Source organism: Pecten maximus, chromosome 2, assembly GCF_902652985.1.
Source record: "Pecten maximus chromosome 2, xPecMax1.1, whole genome shotgun sequence".
Classification (NCBI taxonomy): Eukaryota; Metazoa; Mollusca; class Bivalvia; order Pectinida; family Pectinidae; genus Pecten; species Pecten maximus.
In genome coordinates, this window is record NC_047016.1 from 229,446 (window position 1) to 246,118 (window position 16,673).

The window sequence follows — 16,673 nt, forward strand, 5'->3', positions numbered from 1 at the left end:
CTTTCAACAATCGCCAATATGCTGGGGTATACTTTTCTAAACACGATACACACGATTTAGAATGATATTTTTTTTTCTATAAACAACGAACCTTCATTGTTTGGTTCAATATACAGTTTTGGTTATAATTCATGAAATCGATAGCACAAAGAACATGTGAATTCACAGATATACACTATCGCAGAGGCAGCTGTATACGTATACCTATATAGATATGTATACCCCTCTCTCAGAGAGACAGTACCTGTCCATGGAGATTCGACTACTTACCGATATGTGTTGTCTTCTTTGAAGTAGGTCACTAAAGCAAATATATCTAATAATGTTGTCAAGGTACATCTTATACTAAACTAGGATGTATAACAATGTGTTACTGTCGAGGGAGGTACATCTTATACTAAACTAGGATGTATAACAATGGGTCATTGTCAAGGGGTACATCTTATACTAAACTAGGATGTATAACAATGTGTTGTTGTCGAGGGAGGTACATCTTATACTAAACTAGGATGTATAACAATGTGTTATTGTCAATGGGGGTACATCTTATACTAAACTAGGATGTATAACAACGTGTTATTGTCAAGGGAGGTTCATCTTATACTAAACTATGATGTATAACAATGTGTTATTGTCAATGGGGGTATATCTTATACTAAACAAGGATGTATAACAACGTGTTGTTGTCAAGGGGGTACATCTTATACTAAACTATGATGTTTAACAATGGGTTATTGTCAAGGAAGGTTCATCTTATACTAAACTAGGATGTATAACAACGTGTTGTTGTCAAGGGGGGTACATCTTATACTAAACTAGGATGTATAACAATGTGTTGTTGTCAAGGGGGGTACATCTTATACTAAACTAGGATGTATAACAACGTGTTGTTGTCAAGGGGGGTACATCTTCTACTAAACTAGGAAGTATAACAACGTTCCTGTGTCATTTCCCAGACGGTCGGGGATAGAAAACTGCATGTTGTTTACAACACAGTATACCGTAGTATTACATTTTAATTAACTGAGCAGTAGCAGGGGGGCGCGGTGGCCGTGTGGTAAGGTGTCCCGACACTTTAACACTAGCCCTCCACCTCTGGGTTGCGAGTTCGAAACCTACGTGGGACAGTTGCCAGGTACTGACCGTAGGCCGGCGGGTTTTCTCCGGGTACTCAGGCTTTCCTCCACCTCCAAAACCTGGCACGTCCTTAAATGACCCTGGCTGTTAATAGGACGTTAAACACAAACAAACAAAAGCAGTAGCATATACTCGCATATAATTTATATCATTTAATGACAGAAGGACAAGTCAATATAACTCATTGTCCTATTGTAATCATTACATGCTTGTTCATGCTCATGTATACATTTACAACAAACCAAGCAATAACTAAAACATGTATTTTGAAGCACAAAGGATACGTGTGAATCGTGTTTTCATCATCGATGGTTTGAAACTTGCTGATGACGGCGACTCGCATTCATAAAAAATGATATTTACAATATCGTTTCCAATGTGTCGTTTTCTTTCCACCTATAATAGAAACGACATCAGATAACATCAACAGAATGGAAAATAATTACCATCTTTAACTTAAGGTTTAGGACTAGAACGCTACCAAAGCTTTTAACAGCTTTTCAGATATTTTGAAATATAGACACTGGTCATCAAATATCCAGGAACGTCGTAGGCCATCATATTCCAAGACTGTTAAAGTGTTAGCATTACGTGATATATTTATATAAATTATATTGCCAAACAAGTCTCGATCCAAGGTTTGATCAGTTTGTGATATATATTGCCGCATGTTTTCCCTCTAGTATCAGTATTATATAAATGAGTTTTCCATTTCTCTTCAACGACGACAATGTAGGTAATACAAGGAAAGGTAGTAGAAATCCAAAACACTGAAATGTATTACTCTATTTCATGATTTGGTTATTATTATTTTAGCATTTAGAACATATTAAAATTATTGAAAAATCCTCCTTCCAGCGAAGAGTGCCGGAACAGAATTATATTTAACTAGAATACTGCGACGTTATCGAATGCTTTGAGTGTGTCTTATATACTCGCCTGTTGTTTGTTTTCCTTGGAATGTGGTAGTAATGTTGATGCGTGGAACATGATCTCGTGCCCCTCGTATACTGTATAAACGGATTCGTCTCCAGTGGAATCGGCTGTTTGTCACAAAAAATAACAATAATGACTGAAGTGAACAACAAAACCAGGTACATAAAGATGGACAGATCAACACATGTATTGCCGATAACACTGATCAACAGTTGGTAGAAAAGTGGCGAAACAGATCCGAACTGACCACAGATAATGGAGTAGAATAATGACGGACAACTTAACTATTTCTAAAACGTCTACATCTTACTGATATTCGATTTGAATATCTGTAACTGAAAACGAAATAAACATAGGTATATTCGGAATAAGGAACAAAAGTGACTACAGGTAGGTAAAGTAAAAAGACATAACAATCATATTTACAGATAAATACTAAAGGCAGATAATGTAACCCCAACGTAATCTGTGTTAAGGGCCTAACTCATATATATATGAGTTAGGCCCTTAACACAGATTACGTTGGGATTACATTATCTGCCTTTAGTCACTTATTATTGATCGCGACGTCAAAATAGAGAATCAGCCTGTCTATCAACACAAACTTGTTTCTATAAATATCGCTATATCATTAATAATCGCACAAAGCTACATAACAGGAAGTATTTGCAAATAGCCGTGCTTCTAAATGTATTCCCTTCATAAACGTCATGGATGCACTTATATAATCGGTAATATGATGATTTGAAGTATGGACAGACATGTATATCATTGACAACATGCATTGACATATATTTGTATTATAATCAAAATGGATGAACACTTACATTATCGGTACCACGGTTAGACATTTATATTATTTGTAAATGCGTATACATTTATATTATTAGTTACATGATGGACAATTATCGGTAATATGGAAGGGATAGACATTTATGCTGTAAGTACTATAGGTGTAGATTTATATCATAGTGACAATCTACTTACATTTTACATCCAGACCAGCCTTGAATTTTCCCCATCCTTTTAACTTTACTCTTTCTCCAAGAAGCCGAAGAAAATTTTCAAAAGCCACATTTCCCTGTTCTGCAAAAGAGAAAATTTGTGTATCATTTATGCATCGGTATTTTCTATTTGTCAACATGCATGACTTATTCCACGTGTATAAACACTTTGTTTATATTGAGGACAAGTTGTGCTCTCCAGTTTTCGTTCCCTATATAAAATAGGCCTGGGAGTTGTTTCCTTATTGATAGCCAGACCAGAACCTAATTCTAACTAGGATATACACATGTCATGATCCCTACAGACAAACACATACCGTTACTGTAGAACTCGTCATCGCAGGATTGTCCCTCAACGGCGTACACCACTCCGAATTTGAAATTCACTGAACCCTGCAGATGTATAGAATAACGATATCAGTATTACTATCAAACCTGATAATACTAATATAAATGTTATTCTTAAGGGTAATAGTGATGTTATTCTAACTGATGATGATAATATAAAATGTAATTCTTGAGGGTAACTGTCTTTATTATTCTACAAACTGTCAAACAGTCTTTAGAGCTATATTAACTGTTAAACTGTCATTACTACTCTACAAACTGTCAAACAGTCTTTAGAGCTATATTAACTGTTAAACTGTCATTACTACTCTACAAACTGTCAAACAGTCTTTAGTGCCCTATTAACTGTTAAACTGTCATTACTACTCTACAAACTGTCAAACAGTCTTTAGAGCTATATTAACTGTTAAACTGTCATTACTACTCTACAAACTGTCAAACAGTCTTTAGAGCTATATTAACTGTTAAACTGTCATTACTACTCTACAAACTGTCAAACAGTCTTTAGAGCTATATTAACTGTTAAACTGTCATTACTACTCTACAAAATGTCAAACAGTCTTTAGAGCTATATTAACTGTTAAACTGTCATTACTACTCTACACACTGTCAAACAGTCTTTAGAGCCCTATTAACTGTTAAACTGTCATTACTACTCTACAAACTGTCAAACAGTCTTTAGTACCATATTAACTGTTAAACTGTTATTACTACTCTACAAACTGTCAAACAGTCTTTAGTGCTATATTAACTGTTAAACTGTCATTACTACTCTACAAACTGTCAAACAGTCTTTAGTGCCTTATTAACTGTTAAACTGCCATTACTACTCTACAAACTGTCAAACAGTCTTTAGAGCCCTATTAACTGTTAAACTGTCATTACTACTCTACAAACTGTCAAACAGTCTTTAGAGCCCTATTAACTGTTAAACTGTCATAACTACTCTACAAACTGTCAAACAGTCTTTAGAGCTATATTAACTGTTAAACTGTCATTACTACTCTACAAACTGTCAAACAGTCTTTAGAGCTATATTAACTGTTAAACTGTCATTACTACTCTACACACTGTCAAACAGTCTTTAGAGCCCTATTAACTGTTAAACTGTCATTACTACTCTACAAACTGTCAAACAGTCTTTAGAGCTATATTAACTGTTAAACTGTCATTACTACTCTACAAACTGTCAAACAGTCTTTAGAGCCCTATTAACTGTTAAACTGTCATTACTACTCTACAAACTGTCAAACAGTCTTTAGAGCTATATTAACTGTTAAACTGTCATTACTACTCTACAAACTGTCAAACAGTCTTTAGAGCTATATTAACTGTTAAACTGTCATTACTACTCTACAAACTGTCAAACAGTCTTTAGAGCCCTATTAACTGTTAAACTGTCATTACTACTCTACAAACTGTCAAACAGTCTTTAGAGCTATATTAACTGTTAAACTGTCATTACTACTCTACAAACTGTCAAACAGTCTTTAGGGCCCTATTAACTGTTAAACTGTCATTACTACTCTACAAACTGTCAAACAGTCTTTAGAGCTATATTAACTGTTAAACTGTCATTACTACTCTACAAACTGTCAAACAGTCTTTAGAGCTATATTAACTGTTAAACTGTCATTACTACTCTACAAACTGTCAAACAGTCTTTAGAGCTATATTAACTGTTAAACTGTCATAACTACTCTACAAACTGTCAAACAGTCTTTAGAGCTATATTAACTGTTAAACTGTCATTACTACTCTACAAACTGTCAAACAGTCTTTAGAGCTATATTAACTGTTAAACTGTCATTACTACTCTACAAACTGTCAAACAGTCTTTAGAGACCTATTAACTGTTAAACTGTCATTACTACTCTACAAACTGTCAAACAGTCTTTAGAGCCCTATTAACTGTTAAACTGTCATTACTACTCTACAAACTGTCAAACAGTCTTTAGAGCCCTATTAACTGTTAAACTGTCATTACTACTCTACAAACTGTCAAACAGTCTTTAGAGCCCTATTAACTGTTAAACTGTCATTACTACTCTACAAACTGTCAAACAGTCTTTAGAGCTATATTAACTGTTAAACTGTCATTACTACTCTACAAACTGTCAAACAGTCTAGAGTGCCCTATTAACTGTTAAACTGTCATTACTACTCTACAAACTGTCAAACAGTCTTTAGTACCATATTAACTGTTAAACTGTCATTACTACTCTACAAACTGTCAAACAGTCTTTAGAGCTATATTAACTGTTAAACTGTCATTACTACTCTACAAACTGTCAAACAGTCTTTAGAGCTATATTAACTGTTAAACTGTCATTACTACTCTACAAACTGTCAAACAGTCTTTAGAGCTATATTAACTGTTAAACTGTCATTACTACTCTACAAACTGTCAAACAGTCTTTAGAGCCTATTAACTGTTAAACTGTCATTACTACTCTACAAACTGTCAAACAGTCTTTAGAGCTATATTAACTGTTAAACTGTCATTACTACTCTACAAACTGTCAAACAGTCTTTAGAGCCCTATTAACTGTTAAACTGTCATTACTACTCTACAAACTGTCAAACAGTCTTTAGAGCCCTTTTAACTGTTAAACTGTCATTACTACTCTACATACTGTCAAACAGTCTTTAGTGCCCTATTAACTGTTAAACTGTCATTACTACTCTACAAACTGTCAAACAGTCTTTAGAGCTATATTAACTGTTAAACTGTCATTACTACTCTACAAACTGTCAAACAGTCTTTGGAGCTATATTAACTGTTAAACTGTCATTACTACTCTACAAACTGTCAAACAGTCTTTAGAGCCCTATTAACTGTTAAACTGTCATTACTACTCTACAAACTGTCAAACAGTCTTTAGAGCTATATTAACTGTTAAACTGTCATTACTACTCTACAAACTGTCAAACAGTCTTTAGAACCCTATTAACTGTTAAACTGTCATTACTACTCTACAAACTGTCAAACAGTCTTAAGAGCTATATTAACTGTTAAACTGTCATTACTACTCTACAAACTGTCAAACAGTCTAGAGTGCCCTATTAACTGTTAAACTGTCATTACTACTCTACAAACTGTCAAACAGTCTTTAGAGCTATATTAACTGTTAAACTGTCATAACTACTCTATAAACTGTCAAACAGTCTTTAGAGCCCTATTAACTGTTAAACTGTCATTACTACTCTACAAACTGTCAAACGGTCTAGAGTGCCCTATTAACTGTTAAACTGTCATTACTACTCTACAAACTGTCAAACAGTCTTTAGAGCTATATTAACTGTTAAACTGTCATTACTACTCTACAAACTGTCAAACAGTCTTTAGAGCTATATTAACTGTTAAACTGTCATTACTACTCTACAAACTGTCAAACAGTCTTTAGAGCCCTATTAACTGTTAAACTGTCATAACTACTCTACAAACTGTCAAACAGTCTTTAGAGCTATATTAACTGTTAAACTGTCATAACTACTCTACAAACTGTCAAACAGTCTTTAGAGCTATATTAACTGTTAAACTGTCATTACTACTCTACAAACTGTCAAACAGTCTTTAGAGCTATATTAACTGTTAAACTGTCATTACTACTCTACACACTGTCAAACAGTCTTTAGAGCTATATTAACTGTTAAACTGTCATTACTACTCTACAAACTGTCAAACAGTCTTTAGTGCCCTATTAACTGTTAAACTGTCATTACTACTCTACAAACTGTCAAACAGTCTTTAGAGCTATATTAACTGTTAAACTGTCATTACTACTCTACAAACTGTCAAACAGTCTTTAGAGCCCTATTAACTGTTAAACTGTCATTACTACTCTACAAACAGTCAAACAGTCTTTAGAGCCCTATTAACTGTTAAACTGTCATTACTACTCTACAAACTGTCCAACAGTCTTTAGAGCTATATTAACTGTTAAACTGTCATTACTACTCTACAAACTGTCAAACAGTCTTTAGAACCCTATTAACTGTTAAACTGTCATTACTACTCTACAAACTGTCAAACAGTCTTAAGAGCTATATTAACTGTTAAACTGTCATTACTACTCTACAAACTGTCAAACAGTCTAGAGTGCCCTATTAACTGTTAAACTGCCATTACTACTCTACAAACTGTCAAACAGTCTTTAGTACCTTATTAACTGTTAAACTGTCATTACTACTCTACAAACTGTCAAACAGTCTTTAGAGCCCTATTAACTGTTAAACTGTCATAACTACTCTACAAACTGTCAAACAGTCTTTAGAGCTATATTCACTGTTAAGTTGTCATTACTACCCCTACAAACTGTCAAACAGTCTTTAGAGCTATATTAACTGTTAAACTGTCATTACTACTCTACAAACTGTCAAACAGTCTTTAGTGCTATATTAACTGTTAAACTGTCATTACTACTCTACAAACTGTCAAACAGTCTTTAGTGCCCTATTAACTGTTAAACTGTCATTACTACTCTACAAACTGTCAAACAGTCTTTAGAGCTATATTAACTGTTAAACTGTCATTACTACTCTACAAACTGTCAAACAGTCTTTAGAGCTATATTAACTGTTAAACTGTCATTACTACTCTACAAACTGTCAAACAGTCTTTAGAGCTATATTAACTGTTAAACTGTCATTACTACTCTACAAACTGTCAAACAGTCTTTAGAGCTATATTAACTGTTAAACTGTCATTACTACTCTACAAACTGTCAAACAGTCTTTAGAGCCCTATTAACTGTTAAACTGTCATTACTACTCTACAAACTGTCAAACAGTCTTTAGAGCTATATTAACTGTTAAACTGTCATTACTACTCTACAAACTGTCAAACAGTCTTTAGAGCCCTATTAACTGTTAAACTGTCATTACTACTCTACAAACTGTCAAACAGTCTTTAGAGCTATATTAACTGTTAAACTGTCATTACTACTCTACAAACTGTCAAACAGTCTTTAGAGCTATATTAACTGTTAAACTGTCATTACTACTCTACAAACTGTCAAACAGTCTTTAGAGCTATATTAACTGTTAAACTGTCATTACTACTCTACAAACTGTCAAACAGTCTTTAGAGCTATATTAACTGTTAAACTGTCATTACTACTCTACAAACTGTCAAACAGTCTTTAGAGCCCTATTGACTGTTAAACTGTCATAACTACTCTACAAACTGTCAAACAGTCTTTAGAGCTATATTAACTGTTAAACTGTCATTACTACTCTACAAACTGTCAAACAGTCTTTAGAGCTATATTCACTGTTAAGTTGTCATTACTACCCCTACAAACTGTCAAACAGTCTTTAGAGCTATATTAACTGTTAAACTGTCATTACTACTCTACAAACTGTCAAACAGTCTTTAGAACTATATTAACTGTTAAACTGTCATTACTACTCTACAAACTGTCAAACAGTCTTTAGAGCCTATATTAACTGTTAAACTGTCATTACTACTCTACAAACTGTCAAACAGTCTTTAGAGCTATATTAACTGTTAAACTGTCATTACTACTCTACACACTGTCAAACAGTCTTTAGAGCTATATTAACTGTTAAACTGTCATTACTACTCTACAAACTGTCAAACAGTCTTTAGAGCTATATTAACTGTTAAACTGTCATTACTACTCTACAAACTGTCAAACAGTCTTTAGAGCCCTATTAACTGTTAAACTGTCATTACTACTCTACAAACTGTCAAACAGTCTTTAGAGCTATATTAACTGTTAAACTGTCATTACTACTCTACAAACTGTCAAACAGTCTTTAGTGCCCTATTAACTGTTAAACTGTCATTACTACTCTACAAACTGTCAAACAGTCTTTAGAGCTATATTAACTGTTAAACTGTCATTACTACTCTACAAACTGTCAAACAGTCTTTAGAGCCCTATTAACTGTTAAACTGTCATTACTACTCTACAAACTGTCAAACAGTCTTTAGAGCTATATTAACTGTTAAACTGTCATTACTACTCTACAAACTGTCAAACAGTCTTTAGAGCTATATTCACTGTTAAGTTGTCATTACTACCCCTACAAACTGTCAAACAGTCTTTAGAGCTATATTAACTGTTAAACTGTCATTACTACTCTACAAACTGTCAAACAGTCTTTAGAACTATATTAACTGTTAAACTGTCATTACTACTCTACAAACTGTCAAACAGTCTTTAGAGCCCTATTAACTGTTAAACTGTCATTACTACTCTACAAACTGTCAAACAGTCTTTAGAGCTATATTAACTGTTAAACTGTCATTACTACTCTACAAACTGTCAAACAGTCTTTAGAGCTATATTAACTGTTAAACTGTCATTACTACTCTACAAACTGTCAAACAGTCTTTAGAGCTATATTAACTGTTAAACTGTCATTACTACTCTACAAACTGTCAAACAGTCTTTAGAGCTATATTAACTGTTAAACTGTCATTACTACTCTACAAACTGTCAAACAGTCTTTAGAGCTATATTAACTGTTAAACTGTCATTACTACTCTACAAACTGTCAAACAGTCTTTAGAGCTATATTAACTGTTAAACTGTCATTACTACTCTACAAACTGTCAAACAGTCTTTAGAGCTATATTAACTGTTAAACTGTCATTACTACTCTACAAACTGTCAAACAGTCTTTAGAGCCCTATTAACTGTTAAACTGTCATTACTACTCTACAAACTGTCAAACAGTCTAGAGTGCCCTATTAACTGTTAAACTGTCATTACTACTCTACAAACTGTCAAACAGTCTTTAGAGCTATATTAACTGTTAAACTGTCATTACTACTCTACAAACTGTCAAACAGTCTTTAGAGCTATATTAACTGTTAAACTGTCATTACTACTCTACAAACTGTCAAACAGTCTTTAGAGCTATATTAACTGTTAAACTGTCATAACTACTCTACAAACTGTCAAACAGTCTTTAGAGCTATATTAACTGTTAAACTGTCATTACTACTCTACAAACTGTCAAACAGTCTTTAGAGCCCTATTAACTGTTAAACTGTCATTACTACTCTACAAACTGTCAAACAGTCTTTAGAGCCCTATTAACTGTTAAACTGTCATTACTACTCTACAAACAGTCAAACAGTCTTTAGAGCTATATTAACTGTTAAACTGTCATTACTACTCTACAAACTGTCAAACAGTCTTTAGAGCTATATTAACTGTTAAACTGTCATTACTACTCTACAAACTGTCAAACAGTCTTTAGAGCCCTATTAACTGTTAAACTGTCATTACTACTCTACAAACTGTCAAACAGTCTTTAGAGCTATATTAACTGTTAAACTGTCATTACTACTCTACAAACTGTCAAACAGTCTTTAGAGCCCTATTAACTGTTAAACTGTCATTACTACTCTACAAACTGTCAAACAGTCTTTAGAGCCCTATTAACTGTTAAACTGTCATTACTACTCTACAAACTGTCAAACAGTCCTTAGAGCTATATCAACTGTTAAACTGTCATTACTACTCTACAAACTGTCAAACAGTCTAGAGTGCCCTATCAACTGTTAAACTGTCATTACTACTCTACAAACTGTCAAACAGTCTTTAGAGCCCTATTAACTGTTAAACTGTCATTACTACTCTACAAACTTTCAAACACTCTTTAGAGCCCTATTAACTGTTAAACTGTCATTACTACTCTACAAACTGTCAAACAGTCCTTAGAGCTATATCAACTGTTAAACTGTCATTACTACTCTACAAACTGTCAAACAGTCTAGAGTGCCCTATCAACTGTTAAACTGTCATTACTACTCTACAAACTGTCAAACAGTCTTTAGAGCCCTATTAACTGTTAAACTGTCATTACTACTCTACAAACTGTCAAACAGTCTTTAGAGCTATATTAACTGTTAAACTGTCTTTACTACTCTACAAACTGTCAAACAGTCTAGAGTGCCCTATCAACTGTTAAACTGTCATTACTACTCTACAAACTGTCAAACAGTCTGTAGTGCCCTATTAACTGTTAAACTGTCATTACTACTCTACAAACTGTCAAACAGTCTAGAGTGCCCTATTAACTGTTAAACTGTCATTACTACTCTACAAACTGTCAAACAGTCTTTAGAGTTATATTAACTGTTAAACTGTCATTACTACTCTACAAACTGTCAAACACTCTTTAGAGCCCTATTAACTGTTAAACTGTCATTACTACTCTACAAACAGTCAAACAGTCTTTAGAGCTATATTAACTGTTAAACTGTCATTACTACTCTACAAACTGTCAAACAGTCTTTAGTACCTTATTAACTGTTAAACTGTCATTACTACTCTACAAACTGTCAAACAGTCTTTAGAGCCCTATTAACTGTTAAACTGTCATTACTACTCTACAAACTGTCAAACAGTCTTTAGAGCTATATTAACTGTTAAACTGTCATTACTACTCTACAAACTGTCAAACAGTCTTTAGAGCTATATTAACTGTTAAACTGTCATTACTTCTCTACAAACTGTCAAACAGTCTTTAGTACTGTGTTAACTGATTAACTTTAATAGACTCATTAAGAAACAGTTCAGCTGTCTGTATTCATGTGTTAACTGTAGAAGTGTCTTTATTTCTCTATTAACTGTTAAAATACTTTAAGTGCTCTATTAAATGTTAAACAGTCTTTACTGCTCTATTATCAGTTAAACCTTAGTAGCTGCTCATTTATCTGCTCTTTTACAATGTCTTTAATACACATTAAACAGTCTCTACCTTTTTTTAACTTTTAAATTATCTCGAATGAACTATATACTTTCGACATGGGTAAGTAGAAAGAGAATAGTGGATTAATCACAGAGGAATCGTCTTAGGTTTGCATAGAAAGGGAAATGAAATATGGTTACAGAGGAATCGTCTTAGGTTAGAATAGAAACGACAATGAAATAGGGTTACAGAAGAGTCGTGTTAGGTTAGTATAGAAAGGACAATGAAATAGGGTTACAGAAGAGTCGTGTTAGGTTAGTATAGAAAGGACAATGGAATATGGTTACAGAAGAGTCGTGTTAGGTTAGTATAGAAAGGACAATGAAATATGGTTACAGAAGAGTCGTGTTAGGTTAGTATAGAAAGAACAATGACATATTGTTACATAAGAGTCGTGTTAGGTTAGTATAGAAAGAACAATGAAATATGGTTACAGAAGAGTCGTGTTAGGTTAGTATAGAAAGGAAAATGAAATATGGTTACAGAAGAGTCGTGTTAGGTTAGTATAGAAAGGAAAATGAAATGGGGTTACAGAGGAATCGTGTTAGGTTAGTATAGAAAGGACAATGAAATATGGTTACAGAAGAGTCGTGTTAGGTTAGTATAGAAAGGACAATGAAATATGGTTACAGAAGAGTCGTGTTAGGTTAGTATAGAAAGGACAATGAAATGGGGTTACAGAGGAATCGTGTTAGGTTAGTATAGAAAGGACAATGAAATATGGTTACAGAAGAGTCGTGTTAGGTTAGTATAGAAAGGACAATGAAATATGGTTACAGAAGAATCGTGTTAGGTTAGTATAGAAAGGACAATGAAATATGGTTACAGAAGAGTCGTGTTAGGTTAGTATAGAAAGGACAATGACATATTGTTACAGAAGAGTCGTGTTAGGTTAGTATAGAAAGGACAATGAAATATGGTTACAGAAGAGTCGTGTTAGGTTAGTATAGAAACGACAATGAAATATTGTTACAGAAGAGTCGTGTTAGGTTAGTATAGAAAGGAAAATGAAATAGGGTTACAGAGGAATCGTCTAAGGTTACTATAGAAAGGACAATGAAATGGGGTTACAGAAGAGTCGTGTTAGGTTAGGTTTGGAATGACAATGAAATATGGTTACAGAGGAATCGTGTTAGGTTAGTATAGAAAGGACAATGAAATGGGGTTACAGAAGAGTCGTGTTAGGTTAGTATAGAAAGGACAATGAAATAGGGTTACATAGGGGTTAACTTATATTTCTAAAGAGAGGACATTGGGTGAAGCAATGGCAGGGTCACCGAATGTAAAATCTAAAAACAAATGTATTCTGGACTGCCACCAAGTTGCTTATTTTGAAGTTGTGCGTTCATATTATTACTAGCACCTTTCCCTTTTTAAGTTCACGGGCTTTTAATTCTTCGATAACCATACTATTTGAAATCATCAGGACATTGCGAATGAGCCTCGATAATATCTCTATGTGAGTATTCCTTTAGATAGCTCTAAAAGATGTCATAGTTTGGTTTGGTTTATTTTTTAACGTCCCATTAACAACCAGGGTCATTCAAGGACGTGCCAGGTTTCAAAGGTGGAGAAACGCCGGAGTACCCGTAAAACAACAACCGGTCTATGGTCAGTACCAGGCAACTGCCACACACTGGTTTCGAACTCCCGACCCAGAAGTGGAGGGCTAGTGAAAGTGAAAGAGTGTCGGGACACCTTAATAATTCGGCCATCGCGGCCCCAGATGTCATAGCAGGAAAAAGCCAGAAATCATTCTGATATGAGCAGGAATTTAACTTCGTCTGAATGAGGAGATACTGGAACATTTAGTAATATTTTATGTCGGAAATTTTAATTACTCTGATAATGATACAAAGGTAGCAGTAAGTTATGAATAAGGGTAGGGCAATTTTTTTTCTGAATATTAAAACGACGACATTTTGATGCAGATGTCTCTCAAATACATTATATGTCATGATGTGTGTATGTGTGTGTGTGTGTGGGGGGGGGGGGGGGGGGGGGGGGGGTACACATTGCTTGGTTGATCAGTGATAGACTTTCTCTATCAGCAGCTGACTTGAGAATGTTACAGAGGAAATTACACCATGAGGTGCCGGCGGATAAGGACCTAAGGAGAGGGCGGCAATAACCGTGCTTGTGTTTGCTGTGGACGTTGTCGTGTATTAAAATCGATGTCGCGAGAAAAGTAACTATTCAAAAGCCATCTGTTGTATACCACAGTCGTGGGCATCACAGGCGATTCTAAACAACATATTGTACACAGTCGTGGGCATCACAGGCGATTCTTAACAACATATTCTACACAGTCTGGGGCATCACAGGCGATTCTTAGCATATTCTACCCAGTCTGGGGCATCACATGCGATTCTAAACAACATATTCTACACAGTCTGGGTTATCACAGGCGATTCTTAACAACATATTCTACCCAGTCTGGGGCATCACAGGCGATTCTAAACAACATATTCTACACAGTCTTGGGCATCACAGGCGATTCTTAACAACATATTCTACACAGTCTGGGGCATCACAGGCGATTTTTATCAACATATTCTACACAGTCTGGGGGCATCACAGGCGATTTTTAACAAGGTATTCTTCAAAGTGGCACAGCCTGTGGCATCATAGGCGACTCTCAATTTCAAATTCTACAAAACGTCACAATATGTTGCATCTTAACAAAAATAAACCTACACATTGGCACACATTGTGGCATCACAATCGACTCTAACCAACGAATCATACTTTCCACATAGTCATAGTGTGTGGCATATTGTGTGACAGACTCTAAACCAAACATTTTTCATAGTGTCACAGTCGTATTTGAAAAAAAAAAAGATTCCCAGCAATCTCAAGATATATGTATTTTCGTTTTTTCGTTTTTTTGATTTTTTTTTTTTAATTCGATTTTTGTTTCTGTATACAGAATCATGCTAAGTTACATTGAACATCAAACTTTGATTAAATTCAAGCGGTATTTACTATTAGAACTGACCCAGAGTCCCTGTGTTATTATAGAATATATCCCCTACGTATATCCGACATTGAAACATCATTTTGTTTTCTTATATTAATTGGTTTGATAGCATAACTTTTGATCGGATAACGTTGGCCAAATTGTTATATTTTTTTTAATAATAACAACAACATTGTATGCGATAAAAAGTCATCGGTAGTATACATATGAATTAAATAAATACATTGATGATTAGTGGCTATACTTTTGTTTAACACGGTCAGCAATATTTATTGTTTATACATATGTACATTGGTTGATCCATACTTTGTATATGTTGAAATAGGCTACATGTAAATTCTGTAGAGGTAAATTATGGTTACTTTATTTCTACAAAACAAATTGTTGGCTGAGTGATAAAGAACCCGCATACTTACCTCCTGTTCCTCTAGCACGAGTAATTCTTTCTGAATCTCCGGATCAAACAGTTCTTTGGGTACCTTGTCTATCCGAGAAATATCGAAGTGACTGAAAATTAAAAAAAAAAACACCATAAAAACACATAATTTAATTGATCTAGTTCACATTCTGTTTTTATTAACCCTTAAACCTGGTAATAGAAGTTGTATCGTTATGGTTCCCGTACCAAAGAGAAATATCAGTCACATGGGTTACATACCTGTGGAATGTTAGAAAGGGAGAATCGAAGCTCTATCAAAAGAGTTGATATTTAATTTTCTAGGAGGAAAAACACACTGATATTTCCGAAGGATATTAACTGTTACTGTTTAATACACAATAGAGTTCTTTATAAGAGTAATTAACTGTTACTGTTTAATACACAGTAGAGTTCGTTATAACCGTAATTAACTGTTACTGTTTAATACACAGTATAGTTCGTTATAACATTAATTAACTGTTACTGTTTAATACACAGTAAAGTTCGTTATAACAGTAATTAACTGTTAAATACACAGTAGAGTTCGTTATAACAGTAATTAACTGTTAAATACACAGTCGAGTTCTTTATAACAGTAATTAACTGTTACTGTTTAATACACAGTCGAGTTCGTTATAACAGTAATTACCTGTTACTGTTTTATGCACAGTAGAGTTCGTTATAACAGTAATTAACTGTTAAATACACAGTAGAGTTCGTTATAACAGTAATTAACTGTTAAATACACAGTAGAGTTCTTTATAACAGTAATTAACTGCTACTGTTTAATACACAGTCGAGTTCGTTATAACAGTAATTAACTGTTACTGTTTAATACACAGTCGAGTTCGTTATAACAGTAATTAACTGTTAAATACACAGTAGAGTTCGTTATAACAGTAATTAACTGTTAAATACACAGTAGAGTTCTTTATAACAGTAATTAACTGTTACTGTTTAATACACAGTCGAGTTCGTTATAACAGTAATTAACTGTTACTGTTTAATACACAGTCGAGTTCGTTATAACAGTAATTACCTGTTACTGTTTAATACACAGTAGAGTTCGTTATAACAGTAATTAACTGCTACTGTTAAATACACAGTCGAGTTC

The 16,673-nt window shown here is 34.0% G+C and overlaps 1 protein-coding gene across 1 annotated transcript in view; it reads right to left on the bottom strand.

Moving 5' to 3' along the window:
• LOC117344096 (GTPase-activating Rap/Ran-GAP domain-like protein 3) overlaps positions 1–16,673 on the bottom strand; it is a 135,525-nt gene that overhangs the window by 77,720 nt on the left and 41,132 nt on the right. Inside the window, exons 7-12 of the mRNA XM_033906748.1 lie at positions 15,558–15,648; positions 3,395–3,470; positions 3,061–3,159; positions 2,077–2,180; positions 1,422–1,533; positions 271–316 (exon numbers count right to left, since the gene is read on the bottom strand). Coding sequence (XP_033762639.1) covers positions 271–316; positions 1,422–1,533; positions 2,077–2,180; positions 3,061–3,159; positions 3,395–3,470; positions 15,558–15,648 — 528 coding nt within the window. The remainder of the gene's footprint in view (positions 1–270; positions 317–1,421; positions 1,534–2,076; positions 2,181–3,060; positions 3,160–3,394; positions 3,471–15,557; positions 15,649–16,673) is intronic.